The 22141-nt window shown below is 53.5% G+C and overlaps 1 protein-coding gene across 1 annotated transcript; it reads right to left on the reverse strand.

Moving 5' to 3' along the window:
- Positions 1 to 8075: 8075 nt before the first annotated feature.
- HOXC10 (homeobox C10) lies at positions 8076 to 12219 on the reverse strand. The gene is made up of 2 exons (XM_007949491.2): positions 11469 to 12219; positions 8076 to 8353 (listed from the first exon to the last, which is right to left on the reverse strand). Exons 1-2 carry the CDS (start codon positions 12217 to 12219, stop codon positions 8076 to 8078), a joined length of 1029 nt encoding a protein of 342 aa, XP_007947682.1.
- Between the last annotated feature and the right edge of the window lie 9922 nt (positions 12220 to 22141).

The following is a 22141-nucleotide window of genomic DNA, read 5'->3' on the forward strand; positions in this document are numbered from 1 at the left end:
GCCATGGCATTGTGCAGTCCTCTTGCCGGGCCTTTGCCGCGGGACCCGCTCAGGGCGCGGCCGCCACTTCTGTCCAAACACAAAGGAGGAAGAAGCCTCCTCTCCTGCCCCCTCCCGACGACCTGCTCGAGTGGGCACACTAGGCCTCCGGGATACAGAACCCCATTTCTGCGCAGGCAGCTGCTCAGGCGGCTGGGGCCTGAGCCACATTCTAGTCAAGTCGCGAAGAAGATGAAGGTTTCACGCCAGCTCCTCTTTGCCTCTCCGTCAGGCGCCAGGGCCCCTCTGCCTTGAGCCTCAGCTTTCCTAGGGGAAAGACGCTCCCTAGCACCCTCTTCTTTGGGGCTCCGCTATTTGGGGGAGCCCCTCAGATAGACATCATGGCTGTGAACAGATGTCCTTTTATTTCCTACCCCTTTGGCCACCGACTTCTTTTCAACTCTTTAGCTGCCCGCACACCCTGCCTGCCTACCCAGTGGAGGCAGCAGCCACCCGGCAGCCGGATCCCGGGCCTGCGCTCCCTGCTGTAGTCAAATCCTCCGTGAAACCTAGGGGAGATTGTCGCCTTTCTTTCAGAGCGAGGACTCGGACCCTCCCCACTCAGTCACAGGCACAGCTGTGGATCAGGAAGCAGGCCTCGCCCACACCCTCCTCCCGCCAATGTCCCATTTTGCCTATGCCTTGTCAAGAGAGGCGGCCTTGGGGAGGGGGGCTGGAAGAGGCCTAGGTCCTGAAGGTTCCACAGTTCCATGTAGGTTGTAGTCCCAATTCTCCTCCTTTGGACATGGGTTGGCAGGTCAGAGATCTGAAGCAGGCCTTCAGGCTATCCCCAAATCCAGGCTTATGGATGTAGGGGCATAAAGGATGTGTGTGTGTGTGGGGGGGGGGGCACCCAGAAGGAGGGGCTCATCTTCCTGCTTTCAGTTACTCCCTCTGAATTTCCTGCCAGATTCCACAGCTCCGTCTCGCCCCCACCACCCTCTTCAATTTTCCTAAGCACCACTGGGGTGAACCCGAGGGTCTGGAGGCAGGCCACTGGGAGTCCCTGTTGGGGAAAGGGGAAACCCCAGCTATAGCTGGAAGCTCTGCATTCACTCTGACTTTAAGAGCCCCCCCTCCCACCCCAAAAGTTTTCCCACTGGGCGCAAAAGAGTACCCTAAGGGGGAGGGGCATCCTTCCTCCATCACCTCAAACCTCAGCAGCTGCCACCACAACCAAGCCAGAGCCAGCACCACGGAAAAGACAGACAGACAGTAAGACAGGCTAGAGTCCTCCCTGCCTCCTGCCCAGCACCTCCTTTTTAGTGACTTAAATTCCCTCCGGTTCAATCTGCACCGTCAAGTTCGGATTAAATTTAAAACAGGCTTTTCCCAGGCCCCCAGTGGGCCATCCGCAGCCGCCGCGGGCAGGGAGTCCTCTCCCCAGCTCGTCAGCACCCGCCCGGCTCTGAGGAGGCCAGCTCCGTTTGCTTTCATTTTGCTTCTCCCCCTGAAATGGGCTCATTTCACCTCCTCTCCGCTGCCCTCTTCCCCTCCCCGCCCCCTCCCGGTTCCCCTCTACTTTCCCCCCTTTCTCTCTTCTGATCCCTCTTTGTTGGGGAAAAAACACACCCACACACAACTGTTCCTAGCTCAGGCCTGCGCTGGAAGAAGAGACTGAGTTCTGGCCTGCCGCGCGAGGAGACCCGCGTCTTGCCCCCACCCCAGGTGGGTATCTGGGATCCCTCCACACCAGGAGTCAGGCCCCCAAGCCCAGCAGGAGTGAAACCCCCAGGGACTATGAACATGGCCCTCTCAACGCCACGGCCTGCCGGGTTTGCCTTCCCGCCGGCGCCCCCGCCCTGCCGCCCAGCTGCAAACGGGGCTATTTCCGGCTCCCCCAACCGGCTCTGATTTCCCAGCCTAGTGAGTAACTGGGCTAGGGGTGCTCTCTCCCGGGCGCCTCCCCGGCCCTGAGTGGTTGTTACCTGATCTTTTGTGTGATGTGTGTGTCGCAAGGAAATTTACAGTGACTTTGGAGCCTAGACGGAGGAAGCGGAGGTGGCGAAAGGAGAGACAATACGGGCCGAAGTACAATTAAGGGCCAGAGCAGCTCGTCTGTCTCCCGCCTCCCTGCCTAACTGGGAGTTGTCTGGTCTCAAACCTCCGGACGACCCGCGAACCTGGAGCCAGAAACACTGCCCACGGCGGAGGGAGCCAGAGGACCCCGCACCTAGAAAGCGGGAGGAAAGCTTCCTTCCAACTTAGGGGCTCAGCAACCAGCACCGCTGAGTTGCAGAGACTCCAATGAATGAAAGTACACATTCCGACGAATTTTCCCGATTTTTTTTTCCAGCGTTTTGGAGAGCCCAGGGTTTGGGACCTTTCAGACAGACAGACAGGCAAATCGCATCTCCCGAGACAGACTGACTCACAACATGAGTGTGAGCCTGAAATCAAATACAGGTTCCACATTCCCCGAGGCCTATCCGCCAGGCCGGAGGGAGCCGATCTCCCTACCTTTCCTCCCTTCCAGGGCCTCTGGCTGAGACCCTGAAGACTCGGTTCTTCCGGCTGGGTCCAATCCCGCCTCGGGAAGCTCCTTCGTTACCTGCTCCTCGGCTCCCCACGGCCACAGAAGCTGGGCAGCCGCCTCCGCCGGGGGAGGGAAGCCTCGGCCACCGCAGCTGCCGCCGCCCGCCCTCCTTCCCTCCCTCCCTCTTGCTCGCCCTCCCTCCCTCTCTCCCTCCCTCGCTTGCAGCCGCTCCCGGGCCCTCCCGCGGGCAACCTGCTCTGGACCAAATCCAGGTATCTCGGAAAGAGAGAAAAAAGAAAGGGCCTCTTATGTGGAAAAGAAAAAAAGAAAGACCCTCAACTGCATTTCTTTTTCACGCTGTGACCCCTGATCGGCCTCAATTGCAACCTCCTGGCCACGGCCTCCAGCGGCAGAGGTGCGTGGGGCCTGCTGCCTCGCCCACGCTGACCTCCGGGCCCCGCGCACTGCGCTCTCCACACTCTCGGCCGCCGCCCCCCGGCAGCCAAAACACCAAACAAACCTCAAGGTCCTTCCGACAGACTCAACATCCGGTTGCCGGCCTTGCCGCCGGCCTCTGCCCGCCCGCCCGGGAGCTCGCTCCACTCGGTCTGCGGCCAAAGTCCACAGACAATCCACCTTGTCCGTGCTCTCGAGCCCCGCCGGGATACCCCTCCCAGCCGAGCCGCCCGGCCAATTCAAGCCTCCTCCCCTGCACAAGACCCACACCAAGCCCCGCGCCCTGGCTTTCCCACCGGTAGCTCCCGGTCCCACGCAGTCGCCGCCCTTCACCTGTTACCGAGTAGGGCTGCGTCTCCGAACCGAAGCCAGGCGATGGGCGGTGGCCGAGGGTGCTGGGGAGCTGAGGTTCCAGAAGGCCACAGCGCATCCGCCTGGGCAGAGGAGGAGTCCCCGCAGCCGGCGAGATAGCTCAGAGACCAAGATTCTCCTTGGCGAGCTCTTGCCTTTTCCTCCTTCTCCCGCAAGTCTCAAACACTCACACGCCGAGAGTTCAGCTCTATAAATCCTGCTCTTCTTTCCCATATCATAATTAAAAAAAACCAGTAGGGGAGGTTTTAACTTTTATTGCGATTTCTGGAGTTGGGCTGTGGAGCATATATTAAGTTTACGCTTATGCGCTCTCGGCGGGGAGGGTCCTTTAAGAAATAAAAATCCATCTTAATATCCTCAGACGAGAGAGATAATTTTTTCCCTCCTCTTCACGCTGTTCCTTCGGAAGACTCCCTTCCAGCGAAGCGAATAAATAACCACCATTGCCTTAGCCATGATCCACAGCCTCAGGGCCTTGGAGTGGACTCTGGCCAGCAGACTGGCCCTCACCTTGGCCCTATGAGACCTTGCCATATTCCCTGGGGTTTGGGGAGGGGGACACCCCGACCCTGGCTCTGTGGCCACCCCCCCAAAAGTCCACTGGCTCTAAAGCGGAAATTGGGGCAGAGGGACACAAAGCGCAGAAGTCGTTCATTGGTGAATTTCGGCCCATCGGGGGATACTGTCCCCAAGCCAGGCGCTCCGGAGCGCCCCGCCCCTGCCTGGTACTCCCTTCACCTCAACGGGCTCCATGCCTCGGGCAGTCTGAGGACAGAGGTTGCTAAGGGCTTCTCTGCTTTGGGAGCCCCCTTACCTGCCTCCCCTTGCCTGCCTCAAATCAGCTGGTCTGTCTCTCTAGAAGCCTTCCTATTTTCCCCGGAGCCATGGAAAGGGAAGTAGAGATTTTTTTTTTTTTTTTCCCAGAAAGAGATAGGGGTGTGTGTGTGACAGAAAGATATAATGACAAATTCAGCTGGGGCGAAAAGGTTCAATTCCCATTTCTCTCCTCCATTCTCTTTAGGGTCAAAAGAGATCTCTTTGTACAAAAGAAACAGAAATAAGAAGTAAGTGTGTGAATATCTACCCAGGGTTTGAGAGAGCCTGGAGGAGGCAGAGAGATAAGACCAGAGACCTATACTAGTACAAGGTCACATCTATCGCCCAGCAGACAACTGTTAGAATATAGGGCTCAAGTGTATGTATTTTGTTATAGGGACATGGTTTTCTTGCCCTGTTTGAAAGTTTATACTGTTTTAATAATCATAATAATTCCAAAGTAAGAGAATGAAGAACCTGTCCTCCTTCTTTGGACGTTCTTTGAGAACAGGGGTGCATCTCCCCTTTCTCCTGGATCACCCCCTCACACACATTTCTGGCAGAAACCTCTTTTGAGGGCCTTCTCCCTAGTAACCAGAGCCAGAATTGAGAAACCAGAGGTGAAAAGGAGGGGAGGAATCTTTGCAAACTTTTCACATTTCTCAGATCACCCTCACCCCATTATCCTCCCCTCCTCCTCCTGGCATCAACCAACCTTTCCAACAACATGGTAATGGTGGGCGCAGGCCACCTCTGTTCACCCATATGCTTCCACACAGTGGAAAGGCAAGCAGCCACCTGACAGCCACAGACACGCAGACCAAGGCCTATGGGGCCACAGACAGCTAGACGGAGACCAGAGCCAGGTTCTTGCCCCGATGTTACCCAGTAGGGTGTGTGTGTTGGGACAGGGGGTTCTACTTGGATTGGATGGCTTTCATCTAACTTCCTATCACCCTTAATATACCCTTTCCCCTGGAGATGGAGTTATAGAAGGGGAATGGGAGGTGGCTGGGCTGGTACTCAGAGTTCCCCAACACTTAGGACCCTTTAGGCACCCCATTTTTTAAAGGGGAAGGTCCAGCCTCAGACAACTGGAGGCAGATCCTTTCCTTGGAGATGGCAGGTGAGAAAAGCTAAGGCTTCCAAGACTCTCTTCCTTTCTGTGCTGTCTCTCTCCTAATGATCCCACCCCACCCTGCTGCCCAACTGAGCTGGCCCACCAGGCCACCTTTTACTCAAACTCCTGAATTTCCTAGGAACTGGCTGCGCCTTCTTTGTCTGTCTCCATCAGCTGGGCCCAGGAGACAATAGCTGCAGGAAAAACTCCTCTTCCTCAGTCACATGGATTGGGACAGGCTGAGGAGGGGACAGTATAAAGCAGGGTTCCTCAGACTTATCCCGCAGCTCCTTCTTAGTGTGCGCCCCACTCTGCTCTATGTGGGAGGGGGCTGTTGGGCAGCTCCACTGGGGAGAAAGGAAGCAGGACGGGTGGGTTGGGGCCCTCGACGAAAACCGACTGATGTAACTCAGGCAGTTTCTTGTTGCCGAGTTCAAAACTCAATCCCAACAACATGAAACTACCTAAGCCACAGATCAGCTGAGCAAGCAGGGCGGGAGATTCGGCTTTGCATCTATCCGGAGGAGAAGGGAAGGGGGTTGGGGAAGGAAGAAATTGAGCCCCGTCCCCCTTTCCGCCCCCACAACCTCCCTAAGGAGTAGAGAGTGGACTTTGGGTGGCTGGGCAGGTAGGGGGGTCTGACTGCCTCATCAGCTTCTGGTCTCAGAAAATTGCTCAGGGAAAATGTGGTGAAATGGGACCGCTGGCAGCCAACTCCCCGCCCCATCCCCAGAACCGCAGTGGAGAGAATCCCCTGCTTCTGGCCCTGGCCCTGAGGGAAGCTGGAGCGTCCTTCCACTCTCGCGCTGGGTGTTGTCCAGCTGTCTCTGCTGCCCTCTCCTCTCAGACTCCCTCTCCTCTTCACCCTCTCCCAGCTCAGCTCCTGCTCTGGTGTCTACTGTGGCTGAACAGAGAGGTGCCTGTGCTCCACAGCCACTTCTATCAGGCCACTTGTCTGGCAAAGCCCGGCAGCCAGGGAGTGTGGGGACGGAGAGCATGCACAAGGCTTACACCCAAACCAGCAAAAAGCAGGAAAACCTAAGCTTCAAACCTCAATGCGTTTACAGGCACCCGCATCCACTTCCCCCCCAGCAGACAACCAAACTGAGCAACACCTAGACCCGTGTGTCAACCTCCAGACGACCCTAAGTACCCGCAAGGAGAAAGAAGCCAAAAATCACCAATTCACCCCTTTAACTGCCACCGAAACCCAGACAACAGGCCGGGGAGGGGAGGAGAGGGAGCACACAGCCACTGCCCTCTGTTCGGAGTGACCGCCAGGTGAGCCTGGGCTTTCAGCAAGCTCAGTGCTCCAAACACCTTCTTTTCTGCTTTGCCTGCCCGTGAGCCGAGCACCTGGGGACGCCACTAGTCCCCACTCCACCGCCAAGAGAAGAACAAGAAACCGCTTCTCTTACCTTGTCGCTGCCTCCTCCTTCTGCCTCTGCCCGGCGCTTCTGCTGCTGCTGTTGAGGAGGGGGGCTGAGCTCCTCGTCCCCCTCCGGCGGTTAAGTTTATTCCTCTCCTTGGATGGATGGGGGGGCTCTCGGGGTGCCCCCCAGCAGCAGTGGGGTGTGCCTGGCCCAGCACCCTAGGCAATCAGATCCGTCTGCTCCTCAAGATTGCAGTTTGCTCTCTGCCTCTTTCCCTCCTCCAGTCACCTTTAAATGCATCTTTTACTGCAGCACCACATTATATTTGCAGATCATAAAATCCACCTCTCGCGCGCACCAAGACCGTCCTGACATTACTGTTTTATGACCTTGACTTATTGTGGTCACCTGGATAATATTTAAATCAACGTTATGGTCTCTCACTTACATTAAACCCGCCAAGAGACGTTCTAGAAAGGCTCTAGGAGATGAGTCAAACACAAAACACACACATTCACACACTCAGCCTCTTTGGGGTGGGGGGTGTCGCTAAAAAACACTAAAAACAAAAAACCACCCATTTGAGGATTACGATTCTGGAAATTTATTAGGATTTTTTTTTTTCTCCATTAAGGAAGCTACATGCAAAAGGTACAACATACAGAATATCTTTAAATAACACAACTCCCAGACAGGGAAGGGGTGATATTGGGGGGGGGCATTCTGTCTTTGCTTCGCTATGGTTTTTTTTTTTTTAATTTTTATTTTTTTCTTCCTCTGGATGGAATTTCTGAGATGTCAGTGGACAGGGGGTGTGGGGGTGCTGGAAGGGGTGGGAGAGAAGCAGAAAGCAGTACAAATACGAGACTTCAAGCAGATTCTCAGAGCAACTGGACGCTAAAGACACGGAGAGGGGTTCGGTGGAGGCGCTGGGCGCTACGACAAACACACAAACACTAGCCGAACTTTCCAAAATGCCTATTATTCTAAGGAGAAAATGCAGCAAGGAAGGGGCGATTCTGACTGTGCTCTGCGCGATTACAGACCCTCTCTGGTTGATTTTTTTCCCCCTACGATCGGGTGGATTCGACCTTAACTTTGCATGGGGAACAGGATGGTGTTTGTGAGTGCGTGGGTGAGTGAGAGCTTGACACACACACCAGCCACACTCCCACCCCCATCTTTGTGGGCACACACCACACCCCTCACCCCGGCACCCCATTTCTCATGCTTTAGGTGGAAGCATCTTCACAGCACGAACCATAGGTCCCTTGGAAGGAGAGTCTGAGGTCGTTGCCTTTTTTGCAGGCGTGTTGCATTTATACTCAGGGAGGAAAAATATATATATACCACCAGGCACAAAGGGAGGAGGGGCGGGGAAAGGAAGGAGTGGGGAGGGGGAAGGGGAGGGGAGACTGAGAGCTCAGGTGAAATTAAAATTGGAGGTCAGTTCCCGGATCCGATTCTCTCGGTTCATTTTCTTGAGTTTCATTCTGCGATTTTGAAACCAGATTTTGACTTGTCTGTCTGTAAGGTTAATGGTCTTGCTAATCTCCAGGCGGCGCTCTCGCGTCAAATACATATTGAACAGAAATTCTTTCTCCAATTCCAGCGTCTGGTGTTTAGTATAGGGGCACCTCTTCTTCCTTCCGCTCTTTGCTGTCAGCCAATTTCCTGTGGTGTTTTCTGCCTTTATCTCCTCTGTTAAAAATAACATTATTTACATAAGTATCCCTCGAAGATGCAAACCCTTTCAGCTGCAGCCTTTGCCAGCCTGCTGTGGGTACAGTGGAGGTAGCACAGGGGAGCTGCTCTCGCCCCACAGGCCTGGCTGGTGGGGTCCTCTCAGTCTCAAAGCTCTTAGAATGTCTTTGGAGGCGAGACTTACAGGGAGAAAGGGAGGCTGTTCCTGCCTCCAGAACATTTATTAAATTTAAATTACCCAAGTGCACCTTGACCTAGGAGATCTGAGTACTCTCACTTTCCCTAGCTCCTAGCTCACAGACCCTGGTGGGTGCTCTAAACCTCGCCAGACAGACCCTCCCTCCTCTCTGCTCCATTCTGGCTCTAGAAAAATCCAACCAGAAGGAAAGACCCTCGTGCAGAGGACACCCGCTGTCCAGAGCAGTTCCCAGAGAGCTTAGACCTCTTTACATTCGGTGGAGGGATTTCACCACAGTCTCTGTGACCAGAGGCCATTGTAGCTGTCCCTGCACCAAGCCCCCAGCCCTTGATCCCACCTGATTTCCTCATTGCCAACTCTTCCTCTATTGGCCATTTCTGCAGGTATGTGTAGCTGGGTCAGAGGAGCTTGTGAGGTCAGTGGCAACAGCTCTGGGGCACGCTGAGGGTCCTCAGACAACTGCCCTGGCCATGGGAGCTAAGGTCAAGGGGGACAGATATCCTGAGGAAATACAGTCTCCTGGAAGTCTCCTGCCCATCCCGTGTGTGTGCAGATGAGTAGGGTATACTTGTATGCAGATGTGGGTATCTGTAGAGATACACACACACACACACACACCTGAACACATATACACACAGAGAGAAATGTACACGTGTTTCTTTATTTAATGAGATATTAGAAGTATAGTGTATATTTCTCATTATCTTATTGACAATTTGTTTTGCAAGCATGCATTCTTGCTGAAATGAACCAGTCCTGCTCTTCAAACAGCAGAAGGACCTTGGCCATCTTTGCTAGGGAAAAACTCAAAGTCCAGAGACCTGAGAGGGGCACCCAGGAAAGGGCTCTGCTGATTGCTCTGTGGGAATCCCCTCTCTATGCCTAATGAAGCTGTCTGGTACCTGGATCTAATCTTCACTAGGAGTGGGGTGGGGGCTCCAGACAAACCAGGAAACACCAGAAAACTGCAAACTTGAGGCTGCAGTCTAAAAATTCTGAATTTTCTTAATTCTTCTCTGTGTGTTTGCACTTGCAACTTCCTTCCAAATAGTTTAAGGGTGTTCTACACATAATTGAGTCCTGTTTATCTTCTTATTGGGGTTGTTGGGGTTTGAAGGAAAAGGAAAAATTACAAATGGGGAAGTTTGGCTGCAAGCCCTCTTGCCTCTTGCCTGGTGAAGAAGACACAAAAGTGAGAGAAGGGCACAGGCAAAATATTGTCTGAGGGAGATTTAGTTTGGGGGGGCCGCTTAGGTTGTTATGGAGAGGGTAGGAGAGAAAGGGGAGCCAACCAGAATGGGGGCAGTAAGAGTTAGAAGGTGGGCTTGTTAACCTTGACTTTGGTTTTTGTGGGGCAAAAACACAGCTTTTCCTGCCCCAAACGTGCACCCCAGCCAAGCTCACGGTCTGTGGAGTGGGTGTAAAGCTAAACCCTCACAATACACAAGTGCCCCCTCACTCTTGCGCACATCCCCGTGTTCATCTTCTGGCCAGGGTCTCTTTGGGCTGATTTGGCAAGGCCACTTTTGCACAGCAGACCCAAAGGGGTGAGGTTTTTGCCCTTGCCTGCCAAAAGAGTGAGTGTGCATGTGTGAGCAGGCATGCGTGAGTGTGCGTGGAGCGTGCGAGAGGGGTGTGTGTGAGTGTGACACAGGTCGCCGCCAGGCATGCGTGAGTGCCGCGCATCCACATACAAAGCACCACAAGATCCAGGCTGCCCCCAGCCTGCTGCGCTCTCAATACTCCATATGCCTCTACACCCAAACAAGCCACTCTTACATATGCAGCAGCCAGTGGCCAGTGTCTTGGGGAGCAGGTTTATTCTTCCCCCCTTGGGCCTTTTTGGATATTTTTTACTTCAACTTTTCAGGGAAAGTCGTTTTCCCTCAGCCTCCTTCCTGTTTCATCCACATTCTTTCTCCAGGTGTCAGAGAAAGATTCTGGAGCGCCCCAGTTCCTGCAGCAGAAATGAATCTTGAACCCTGAGCTTGAACTCTGGCTAGGTTTTCTCTCTCCAAACCAAACCACAATGAAATCCAACCAAAGCCACTCTCTCTTCCAGGAGAAAACCGCTTGCCACGCACACAGAAATTTCCCAACCACTCATTTGTAAGCTGTTTCCCAACCTCCTTGGAAACTAAAGGGGAAAAAAAAAATGTTATTTAACTACAGAAAAGGAAAAAAGAAAACAAAAACAGATGAGATAAAAACAAAACAAAACAACTTACAACATTCCAAATGTCTTGTTCCAAAGCCATCCACAAGCGGGGCATCTGGGGGCTGGAGGGAGGTGACGGGACAACACTTCACCTCCACCTCTTCCGGCCCCAGCCTGGCTGCCAGAGGCCAGGGCCAAGCCAAAAACCGCAGGAGCCCAAACCGCAAGCACAAATCAGACCCACAGACAACAAATCGCGTTTCGCAAGAAACAATTTTCAACTGGCAAAATGCAGTATAGCGAAATCCTCCTTCTCCCAAGGCTTCCCTAGCTCCTGGCCCAAGATCGCCATTTTAAGCTTTTTGTAAGCCTCTGACCTGCGCAGGAAAACCAGCACCCCCAGGACACCAACCTAGAGCAGGCAAAGCCCAGCCAGTACGCGTCCGGGAGCAGCCACACGCCCTGGGCAGCACCCGGCGCCCGCAGGCTGCCCGCGCACCACCCGCCTCAGCACCCACGGCCTCTGTACCTCAGGGCCCAAGGCCCTGCACCTCCACGTCGCCGCTTACCTTCCCCAGCCAAATAACACGCCACTAGCCGGGCGCTCAGCAGACAAGAGTCGCAAACCCAGGTCTCATTTCCGAGACTGTCCCGGGCCTCCTGGGCCCAATCCTTCCCCCCATCCTACCCCCGGCCCGGACACGAAGACCAAGACCTTAGCGCCCCAGCCGGGCCCTCGGCCCAGGCGGCCTTACCTTTCGCTTCGTTATCCGAGGTGTCTGGGCTGGAGCCGGCGGTCTTGGCCCGCTCCTTCTCGCTCTCCGACGGGCTGCCTTTGGGGCCCGCCAGGCTCTGCTCGGTCTTGATCTCATTGGGGCTGGGGATCTGACTGTCGGACTTGGGGGTCTCAGGGAAACTCACTTTGCCGCCGAGCTGGGGCGACTCCAGATGTTCCGCGCGCGGGTTGAGATTGGCCCGCTGCTCGAAAGGGGCCTCGAAGTCGCTGGCCCCAGCACAGTGCGGCGGCTTGTCCAGCGCCGAGTAGCTCGGGCTGGCGCGGTAGTAGCTGGGCACGGGCACCTCGTGCTCCCCGAGGCAGGACTCCGGCAGGGGGTGGGAGTAGAGAGCTGCCTCAGGGCCACTTTTCGCCCGCTTCTCTGCGCTGTACATGCAGCAGACATTCTCCTCCTTTACACTAGGTGGGTAGGAGCAGGAGGACAGCGGCCTGCCAACAGGTTGTTCCAGGCGGTAGGCGGCTTTGGGGTCGCCCCAGGAGTCCAGCTGCGAGAGGTAGGACGGGTAGGTGTTGAGGGCGAGGTTGGGACTGCCTCCCTCGTCCCTCTTGGAGAGCGAGGGCGCGAGCCCGCAGCCCCTCATCACCCCGCAGTTGAAATCACTCCCAGATTGCATATACATGCCTGCGCTCCGGCTATAGCGCTCTCCTCCGCCCGGCGCAGCCAAGGGCTCCGCGTACGAGTTCGGAGTTACATTGCGAGGGCATGTCATTTTCAGAGAGAGGGGTTTTTAAGGAGCAATACTACAGCGGAGGAGCTGACATCTTTTTTTTTTTCCCCATCCGGGAGGGGGGGCGGTTGGAAGGGCGGGAGGGAAAAGAAGGGGAGGGGGGGAAATATCAGCTCCATAATTATCCGCGCATTCGGTCCTCACCATGTGACGGCTAGACCAATGGGATTTGAAAATGGCCTTGATGATTCAGACGGCCGTGACGTCAGCGGGGTCAAGTTGTCGGCAGGCGGAGCGCGCAGCGTGGAGTAACAGCGCCACCTAGCAGCCACCTCTGGGTAGGGGCTCCGGAGCCCTTCCCAGCGAACAAAGGAAGAGCCCCCGGGGCGACAGGGGCGGGAGGAGGGTGCAGGGGGACCGGGAGGGGGTTCTGGGGAGAGTGGGGTTTGTTTACCCGGGAACCAGCCTGTAACTTCAGGGGAGAGGGGGGCGGAGAGGGGGAAAAGCGGAAGAGGGAGAAAGAGAGAGAGTGAGAGAGAGAGAGGGAGAGAGAGCGCGAGGCAACTCGGGGCTCAAAACAGTCAAATTCAAATTAAAAGGTCAAGACACGATTCAGGTACTTCTCTCTCCTCATCACCCCTTTTCTTCTCCTCAAACCTCCTGGCTTCTTCCCTCGGGGTGGGAGTAGGGTGAAGTTTTAGGGGATGCTCTGGTGGACAGAGAAAGGGAGAACAAGTTTAAAAATCCCCAAAGGACAGAACAGAAACTTTAGGCTCTGTTCCCCTGCCTCGTCGTCCCTTGGGCTTGGCCCTAGGGGCTGGGCACTCTGAAGACCGCCAGTCTCAGGAGGTCTGTTGAGTTGCAAGTTCTCTGTGGGTGTTGGCTGGGACTCCTGGGTCTGGGGTGAGCCAGGGAGGGGGTCACGGTCACTTCAGGGCTGCTGGGGAAAGGAGGTTCCGAGTGGCTGTAGGGACCGAGGGGAGGAGGAAGCCGGCCACCAGATGCGCCTGCTCCGGAGCTCCGGAGCTGCTGGTCTGGACCTGGCTGGGGGGGGGGGGGGGGGGCAGCGCCTGGGTCACCATCTCAGGGGAGGGAAGGCTTTGGCCTTGGAGCCGGTTCGACTGCTTTGCTCCAGACCCTGCCGGCCCTCACTTTTGGCTTGACCTTGCCCCCACTAAAACAGTGAATATTCCCGGAGAGAAAGAGGGAAACTGCGGAGCCTCGGCCGCCTTGGAAGAGTCAGTATCACACGGGGAACCAGAACACCAGACAGGACAAAATCCGACCAAGAGAAAGAAGTGTCCTAAACAGAGAAAATGGGCTGGGGAATTTTTGGAAGGAGACGAGGGGCCAGTCTATTTTATATATATATATATATATAAATAAATGAAACCAAGACGTAGGGGAAACGTGTTTCAAATAGTTGCTTCCGTTTTTCCATCGCCTTTCTCCCAAAGCGAACTCTCCACCCCTTCCTCAGGAAACGGAATCCGGGGAATAACTTGTCTTTCCGGTAGCCCCGCATTTTTCTCTGGACAGAGCCTTCGGTTTCGACTGTCCGAAGGGTTGGAGCCTGGCGGGGAAGGACCGGAGCGCCCGGCGCCCGGGTATGGAGGAGAGAGGAGGCTGGACTGGACGCGGTCAGAGAGGCCCAAGCCAGCGGCTGCGGGAAGGGGCTGCAGTAAGAAATCCGCCGAATTCCCCCACCCAGGGGGCCAGAGGGAAGGCGCAGAGGTCCCGGGACCCAGAAAAACTGGAAGGAAGTGTGCAGTGTGCGACTGGTCAGAGCTGGCCGGGGGAGATTTGAAATGGTTTTGTGTTTTCATTTGCAGGGGTCGCCGTAGGCTCGGCTCAGGGTTGGTCCAGGCAAGGTTATAGGCTAGTTAGGCCCCAGATGAGACTTGGGACAAGCTCCGGCAGCAGCTAAGTCAGGGAGCCATTTGTCCCACAGCCCACCCCGCGGGAAGTGGCCGAGACTTTATGGCCACTCTGTTTGTATTATCTGCATAAGTCTTTCCCCACCAGTTTGATCGAAACCGTTCCCTTTTACGAGGACCCAACGAAAATTCCCCGTCATATTTATCAGCCGGGGATAAAAATTTAGTATGGGAACTGATATTTCCTCATTTATGGGGCGATGAAATTAAAGACCAAAGCAATTGAGAATTATATGGCTTTGGGGGGTTCCCTCCCCCTCTTTCACGTCTCCTTTATTTTCCTCTTGGTGCGCCTGCCCTCAGAGTTTGGCATCCCAGCCCCATGCCCTTGCCTCCTTTTGGGGGTCCCGTGGACCCTTTCCCCTACGCCCAGGTGCCTCTTGGCCACTTTGGCTTTCCCCGGCTCTCAACATTAGTAGCTGAGGCTTGAGGCAGCGCTGTCGGGGCCTCCGCGGAGGCCAGCTAGAATCGGTCCGGGCGGCAGAACGTCTCCAATAGACGCTGGGGACCAGTCTCAGCCAAGCCTGGGAGAGGGTGGGGGAGGTGGTGGCGAAGGGCGAAGGAGGCAAATTCCAGGTTACTCCTCAAAAACAACAAGCCCGAGACTTAACCTGGGGAGCCGGCGGGAGAGGAGCGGAGTAACTCGGCCTGGGGCCTGCTTCTCCCTCCCAGTCCGACCCGCACATCAAGCCTACCCCTTACCTCGGACAAGGGAGAGGGAGAGGACAGTGTCTCCTCAGAATTTGTGCTATTATTAATGGAAATAATACCCTCGGGAGTAGGAGCTTCCCGCCTGGACTACCACTTCCTCACAAGAACGAATAGTGTTTAAAGTTGAAATAATTAGAAGTATGATAAACACGGCCCATTAATGAAAAAAGAAATCAAATTCATCAGCCTAAGTGGGACCCCCGGTGGGACAAATGTTTGCCTCTAATTATGCAGGATAAACGCAAACCGGGCGCTGTTAGACAGGAGAAGGAGCGGCCCGCAGATTTGAATAACTTGTTGGGGTTTTGCAGACTTTGGGATTCTGCCTCAGTGGAGCTAAAAAGAAGTGAGGCTGAGGACCGTGAGGACGGGTAAGGGGAGCATTTGTGCGGGTCCGAAGAATTGCTGTCAGGCCTGGGTCCCAGCCCTGCCCCCTTAGGCTCGTTCCTTCCCGAGGCCACGAGCAAAGGCAGTTTCTATCCTATTGTCCAGGCCTGGCGTTCAAAGGCACTCGGGCCGCCACGGCCGCTCTGCCTGAGCTGCTGCCAGGCGCCAACTGGCTCTGCCCTATAGGGCCAAGACCCTCCAGCTTGCGCGTTACCGGGGCGCTCGGATTAGGGCCTAGGGGGAGTCTCTGCCATTCTACCAACTTTCCGCGGATGTGGAGAGACCTTGCTTGTCCGTCTCCGCTTGGCTCGGATGCTCTCCCTCCCTACCTCAGCTTAGGGGTCTGAAAATCCAGGAGTTGCAGGCTATAGGGGGGCTAAGGGCTCTTCACAAATGCCACCCATCCCAAGAGCCCTGGCTCCTTGTGCCCATCCTGCCGCTACCCAGACCCAGGAAGGGCAGCAAGGAAGAGCCTGGGCCTCTGGCCGCCTGTGGGGCTGTGAGCGAGGGAGAGGGGGAGACACAGGCTGGGGGGGCGGCAGGCATTTCTTGCAAGATCCAGGAAGATCTGGCGGTTTGTGGAGGGCCTGGGGAGGGTTGGGGCGTTAGGGGTCCCCCGCGAAAGCAAAAGGAAAAAACAGAAAGGAATCTCAGCTGTTTTCTGGCTCTAGATCTCAAAATGCCCCAGAAGCACCCTGGTTTCTCCAACAAAAATTAGCCCGTCTCTCTATGAGGTTAAGGAAGTCATCTGGGAAATTCCAAAGATGAAGTGAAAAATGAAAAGTGTCTCTCTCCCTTTGGGGTAAAACAATAAAATAAAATTGTAATGAAATGTGTGTATCGAAATCTCTTCAAGCAAAATGGAAAACAAAATCAAACCCATGGTGGAGATGGTAGTTTTCTTCCCCCTCCCCTCATTTTGGAGGCCCAGATAAATCATTCTCTTCCCAAAACTTAAAGGCAAGCTTTGCTTCTCTTCTTCACCATCACGGGCTCCTACCCTAGCTAAATTGGAAGCATGGAAATCTCAGGCAAAATGTGGAATGTTCATAGACCGGGAGAAAAGGTTTAAAAACAGGTACCAGAGGAAGCAGGGAGGCCGAGACTCTTGGAGTGGCGTCTGGTCTGCTCGGGAATTCGCAGCCGCCCCGGCAGCCCCGCCAGCGGAGTAGTCTGATCTCACATCTGGACGTGGTACACATTTGCGCCCAGATGCCCCGGAATTCTGCGTCTACACACATGTCTAACTTGCACTTACTTGTGTGTACCCAGCCACAAATATCCACTTTTGTACAAAATGCTCCCTACGATCCGCGTATCCCAAAATCTGAGAAACCTCGCTAGCCCAACTGCTTCCTGGTCCCGCCGAAGCGGCCAGTTATTTAACTTTTGTCTCCTAAATCGAAACCAGGCAGCAAACACTTCAGAGAGAAGCTTTGGGAGGAGGAAATGGATAGGAGGACATGTTGGGGGCGATGGCCCCTGCTCCCCATTCTAATGATTTCCTTCTCTGTTGCCCCAGTAAGTCGGGTTCCCGGGTGGAGTCGGGTCTGCGGTTCGGCCGGCTTGCTCTGGAGAACAACCCTGCTCCTCCCTCACGGGCTAAGTGCCTTTTCCAAGACCCAGAGTCCCAGACGGAAACTTGAGCACAGCGCTGCTGTTTGCCATCTCCTGTCTGTCTTGTGTCTTTCTCCTCCTTTCTCTTTATTTGCTTCTTTCTTTTTTTTTCTCATTTTCTTTCCTCTTTTTCCCTGCCGTTCTTTTTCCTTTTCTTTTTCCTAACCTTCGCTTTCTTAAATCATTGTCCTATGGATTCCTGCGTTTCTTCTTTCTTTATTATACAATTTAATCTTTGTTCTTTTCTTGCCTCCTCATTTCTTCCCTTCCCGTTGACTTTCTTCCTTGGCCTTTCTGATTTATTTATTTATTTTCGGTTGTACTGGGTTCGGTGAGGGGTGATGCACCAGGCTATGTGGAATCCCTCCTCAGCCCCTCTGCTAAGGCTTGGAGTTGACCTTCTCTGGCTTTCAGCCTTAGTTCGGCCCCTCACAAGGCGAAGTGTAGGGCTGCCTACCGGCAGCCAGCCGCCAGGCCTCAGCAATCGCCATTAGAGGGAAGAAAAAGCAGGCTCTAGGGCACTTCCCCACTGATCCAGATGACTCCCTGAAGCCACCGTTCCTGGGCTCAGGTAACTTCACTTCCTTCACACCCAAAGGAGGCTTATCCGCCAGGTCTGCCTTTGGGGAAGTTGTTTCATCTTTGTCCTTCCTCCAGGGCTTAGCACAAAAATGGCCTCAGTTTGAGCCCCCTACATCTAGGTCAGGGGAAATGAGGGAGTGGAGTTCTGTCAGTCTTAGGTGGGGGCAGGTCCAAGGGTCACCAAGGGCTTGACAGCCCAAAGCCATGTCCTTACTTGGGCACCTTTGTTCTCCACACTCCCAGACGGAAGCCCTGCAAGTCCTCTTTCGTCTTAGGTCCTGTAACCTCTGGGTAGGAGTTTCTAGACCTTTCAGATTCTTTCTTTCTTCAAACCTATTATTGCTTTGCAGTAGGCAGAAATACAGGGCTGTGTGCACAGAAGTCCTCCCAAACTGGCAGTCTGAGTCCAGGGTATGGGTCTCTGCTTTGTGCAATGGGTTAGGATGTGTGTATAGGTATGTGTGTGTGTGTGTGTGTGTGTGTGTGAGAGAGAGAGAGAGAGAGAGAGAGAGAGAGGTCTAGTCCTGCCCATATGGGTTCCATCCCATTGTTAGGCAACCCCAGAAGATGATATCTATATTTGTCCAAACTTTGGGGGGTTGCAAGAAGGGAGCAGCATCTCAAGAGCAGAGTCTACAGAACTCTCCTGGAGGTCTGCAGCCCCCAAAGCCAGATCTAAGGTAGGTCTCAGGAAAGGTTCAGCCCAGTCTTTAAACCTTGTTTTGCCTTTGCAGATAGAAGCAGCCCCAGCCCCGCCCCAAGACCCCCCCAGCCCTTCTTTCTACTCTCTCACAAAAATCCTGAGATTTCATTCTATGGCAAGACTAAAACTTTAAGTTAAAAAAAAAAAAAAAAAAAGAGGAGAGAGGAGGGAAATCTTGTAAAACTTTTATGCCAAACAAAGTTATAAAAACTTCCCAGGGCGTTGCCTCTTCCAAAGGTTTATATGAATAATAAAGAGTGTAGTCGCGTGTACACAGTTCTGGCGGACTCTGAGCAGAGAGAGTGCAGTAAACAACGTTATCCATCCCTGGAGCACCAGAAAACCCCAGGGGCTGCCCCCTTCAGGGAATATTGGCCCAGAAACGAATTGTCCTACAGATTCCTGAGGGGGCGGGGAGAGGGAAGGGGTGGCGACCTTGACTCCCTTGAAGTTCAAAGTTCTTCTTTGCCCTGGTGTGAAAAGCCCTCTCTACCCTCAGCCCACTGGAGAAATTAGTCCAACATAGAGTAGATTCTTCCCCCTTAATTGAGGATCATCTCCAAGTACTCCCAACTCTGCTTACTGTCCAGATACTTGGTCTGCACCTTTCTCACTTCCCCAAAAGCAGGGCTCCCCCAAACCCTCCATCTGTAATACCTAGAACCAACTTGTGGGCTTTCTGTCAGAGACGCTCAGTGGGAGCTCCTGAGCCTTTTGACAAGGGATCCTTGCCTGTCCTTTCCTAGAAACCTAGGGCTCTGATGACAAAGGAACCCCCAACTCAAGGCTGCTTCCAACCTATTCTCTTTTCAAGTCCCCCAGGTTTCCTTAGCACCCCAAAACCCATAGGAGGGGGAGGGGACTACAGCGCTCTCTCTCTCTCAGCCCACATCACTTAATACCCTTGTAAACCCCCACGTGTGCTATAAACTTGGATTTTTACAACCAACATTCCTCCTTAGCTCCAGGAAACTTTGAACTCGGCCTCGGTTTATTTACTGGGGGGAGTGGGAGTGAGGGGGCTGGGGAACTGGGAGCTGAGAAAGCCTGGAAGAGAAGAGGGAAAACGTGGGCAATGGGGTGATGAGGTGAGGGGGGTCTGGGGTGTACTGGGGGAGCCAAGACCGTCCACTGTGGGTTTGTTTACTATTTAGGGCGGAAGCGTTTTCTAACACAGGCCAGACTGGGTCATTAAGAGCGAAATGAAACTGGGTTTAGAGGCATGGGGGGGCGCTTTATGGCCGCGTCTAGACGAAGATCTTTTGTTCCAGGGCAGCACCGCGGCTATAGGGGATTACCCCGAGTGGCTGAGCCCAGAGTGCCCCTGACCGGCAAGAGGGGTTGGACATTCTGGGGGCCTGAAGATGGGTTTGTTTGGGGAGAAGAGATCCCATTTTCTTTCTCCTTTTTAGAGGGTTGCCTAGGACTGGCAGGCTTCCAGGCCTGAGTCATGGAAGCCTTTGTTTTTCTTTCAAGATGACCCCCTATCCTTCAAAAGCCCCTCTGGGAGCTGGGGATCTTTTCAGGGATTGTGCATTGAAGGAAAATGGTAGCTACAGAATTTAAATATTTTTCTCCAAAGCCAGTTTGAGACAAATATTTTACCTTATAAACCAGTTCATCCTATATAGTTGTCTCCAATGTTCTCAGATATAGATAAATATCACACCCGGAGGAGTCTCTCTCTCTCTCTCTCTCTCTCTCATACACACACACAGGACCTTCAGTTGCATTCCTGCGATAAACACTGTAGGTGGTTACACACACCAAAGGACACAAGCCCTAGATGTGTGTGTGTTCAGATTTACTCCATATTACAGGCAAAAGTGTACAAATAATATTTCTTCTCACATAGGCACGTTGACCACAATAAAATATTTGTTTGGATATACAGGGGAACTGTGGGGCTGCACATACACCCCAGTTTGAATATCTTATCTCAGGACCCACATTTACGAATTAGGGATTCAGATACAACTGCAGGATCCTAGCCATCAAAAACAATGACAGCTCCTAGATGCGACAGTTGTGGTGTTCTTCTTTCATTCAACAGAATTATGTTGGCAGCAGAATTATATTGGCAAAAACATTTTCTGTACATTATACAACAAAGGTTCCAAAGAAAGGGGAAAGATGAGAGAATTGGTCCCTAACCCGTGCCCCCAAATAATGAATTTGGGGATGCAGACCAACAAGTTCCCTCACTGAAAGCGCTAAAGGGAGCATAGTTATCTTTACACAGAAGAAACATGCATCAACTATAGATGGGTGTGGTAACTGTCCCCAGGAGGGAAACCTCCTTCTCCAGCATCCCTCCCTATGCCAACCTCTATAATACAAATCTCTGGGGCTTTCTACTCTGGAAGACCCAAAGTATAAACATCAGGGTGGCCCCAGGCTAGCTGTCTTGTTGTGTCTGGAGGACCTGGCCATTTGTGCCTGAGGGGAAGGGGTCTGGCCCCACCTTCCCACCCCCAGGGGCCTCAGAGGGTAAAAGGAGGGGGCTGGCTTCTCCTCCTCCCCTCAAAACTGTATATAAAAATTCCAATACAGTCTTCTCACAGAAGAAAAAAAAAAAAGGAAGCCTTACCCTCAACCCTGCACATTTAACTGTGACAGACGGAGACATCTGGTGGGAGGGCGGTAGAGCCAAGAAAATTCCTATAAATTTAAATTCGATGATGGTTACAATTAACTCCACAACAAACGTGTACTTAAACGGGAAAGCGTCGCTGGGTATTTGGACACAGCTCAAGCTGCACGTGAGAAAGGAGAGCTTAAGAGTAGCCGTGGAATGTCCTCAGCTTAGGAGTGGGAGGAAGCTACTGCCACACTCTTGCCCCCTGCCAACCGTGAGGTGGTGCAGGCCGGCAACTCAGGCCTACCTCACCTCCATAGGCCTGTCCTCAGGCTCCTGCTGGCCTCAGCAGCCTCCTCCTCCTCGCCAGTATGGAGGGTTTTAAGAAAGAGAGAGGCTAATAAAAGGGTCAAATAAAATAATATTGAACAGAATGAAATATCTTTATTTGCCACCAAAAAAAAAAAAAATTCACATCAGTCCCTCTGGGATGGGAGCAGGATGGGCATTGCACACATACACACGCAGGCACACACGTGAAGAGAGATGGGTGATTCGAATTGCATTCCAGGCGCATCATCCGCCCCCTAACCCCTCTGGGTAGAAAGAAAAGCTTGTGAAATGTATTTACAAAAATTCAGGCCCTGGGGGGGGGCACCCAATCTCATCTCTCTACTGCTTCCTCCACCCCAATCTCTCTCTTTTTTTCTCTCTTAAAAAAAAAAAAAAAAGAAGACGAAGATACCAACTGCATAGACTATAACTATAAATCCATGGAGTGGGGCACGGCTTGGGAAAAGGTTAGGAAACCTCAATGCGTCAGTTAAGAAATTTCAAAGGAGGACTCCACACTTTTCTGGGGGGAATAACTAGGCTCAGGCGGGGCCTGGGCACAGACGGAGGTAGGACACGGACTTTGCACACCTAACACCAGGTCAAAGGTACAGAAATTTCACAGCAAGGCGGGATCACATTTAGCTGCCCCTAGCAGTGGGGCGAGAGGTGGGCGTGGGGCGGGGAGCCCTCGCAGACACCAAGTCTCAGTGGATCTTTTCACTTGAGCAAGGGAAGGTTTTGAATTCAAGGTTTGTTCGTCAGGCGCCCACTACTCTCTCCCTTTCCCTCACCCAATCAGAGCAGCAAGACATTGTCGCGAAGTGTATTTTCTTTTAAATAAAGAGTCTTGGCCTCAGCGTCCACGGTGTTCACCCGCCGTGGGTCAGACACTTCCCTTCACCCCCTTTCCAGCCTGGTCCCTGTCCCACCACGAGAGTCAGACCGAAGGTGAAGGAGGTTCCAGAAAGAAGTGCCGGCAACGCGAGTGGGGGCCAGCCCTGGCCACAGTCCAGTTTTCCACCCGCGGAAAGAAGGCGAATTAGAAAATAAAAAATAAAAATAAAATAAAATAATTTCCCCTCCCCCCCAAAAAAAGGGCCCCTGATCTGCGGG

Source organism: Orycteropus afer, unplaced genomic scaffold (genome assembly GCF_000298275.1).
Source record: "Orycteropus afer afer isolate SDZICR_OR568_19922 unplaced genomic scaffold, OryAfe1.0 scaffold00247, whole genome shotgun sequence".
Classification (NCBI taxonomy): Eukaryota; Metazoa; Chordata; class Mammalia; order Tubulidentata; family Orycteropodidae; genus Orycteropus; species Orycteropus afer.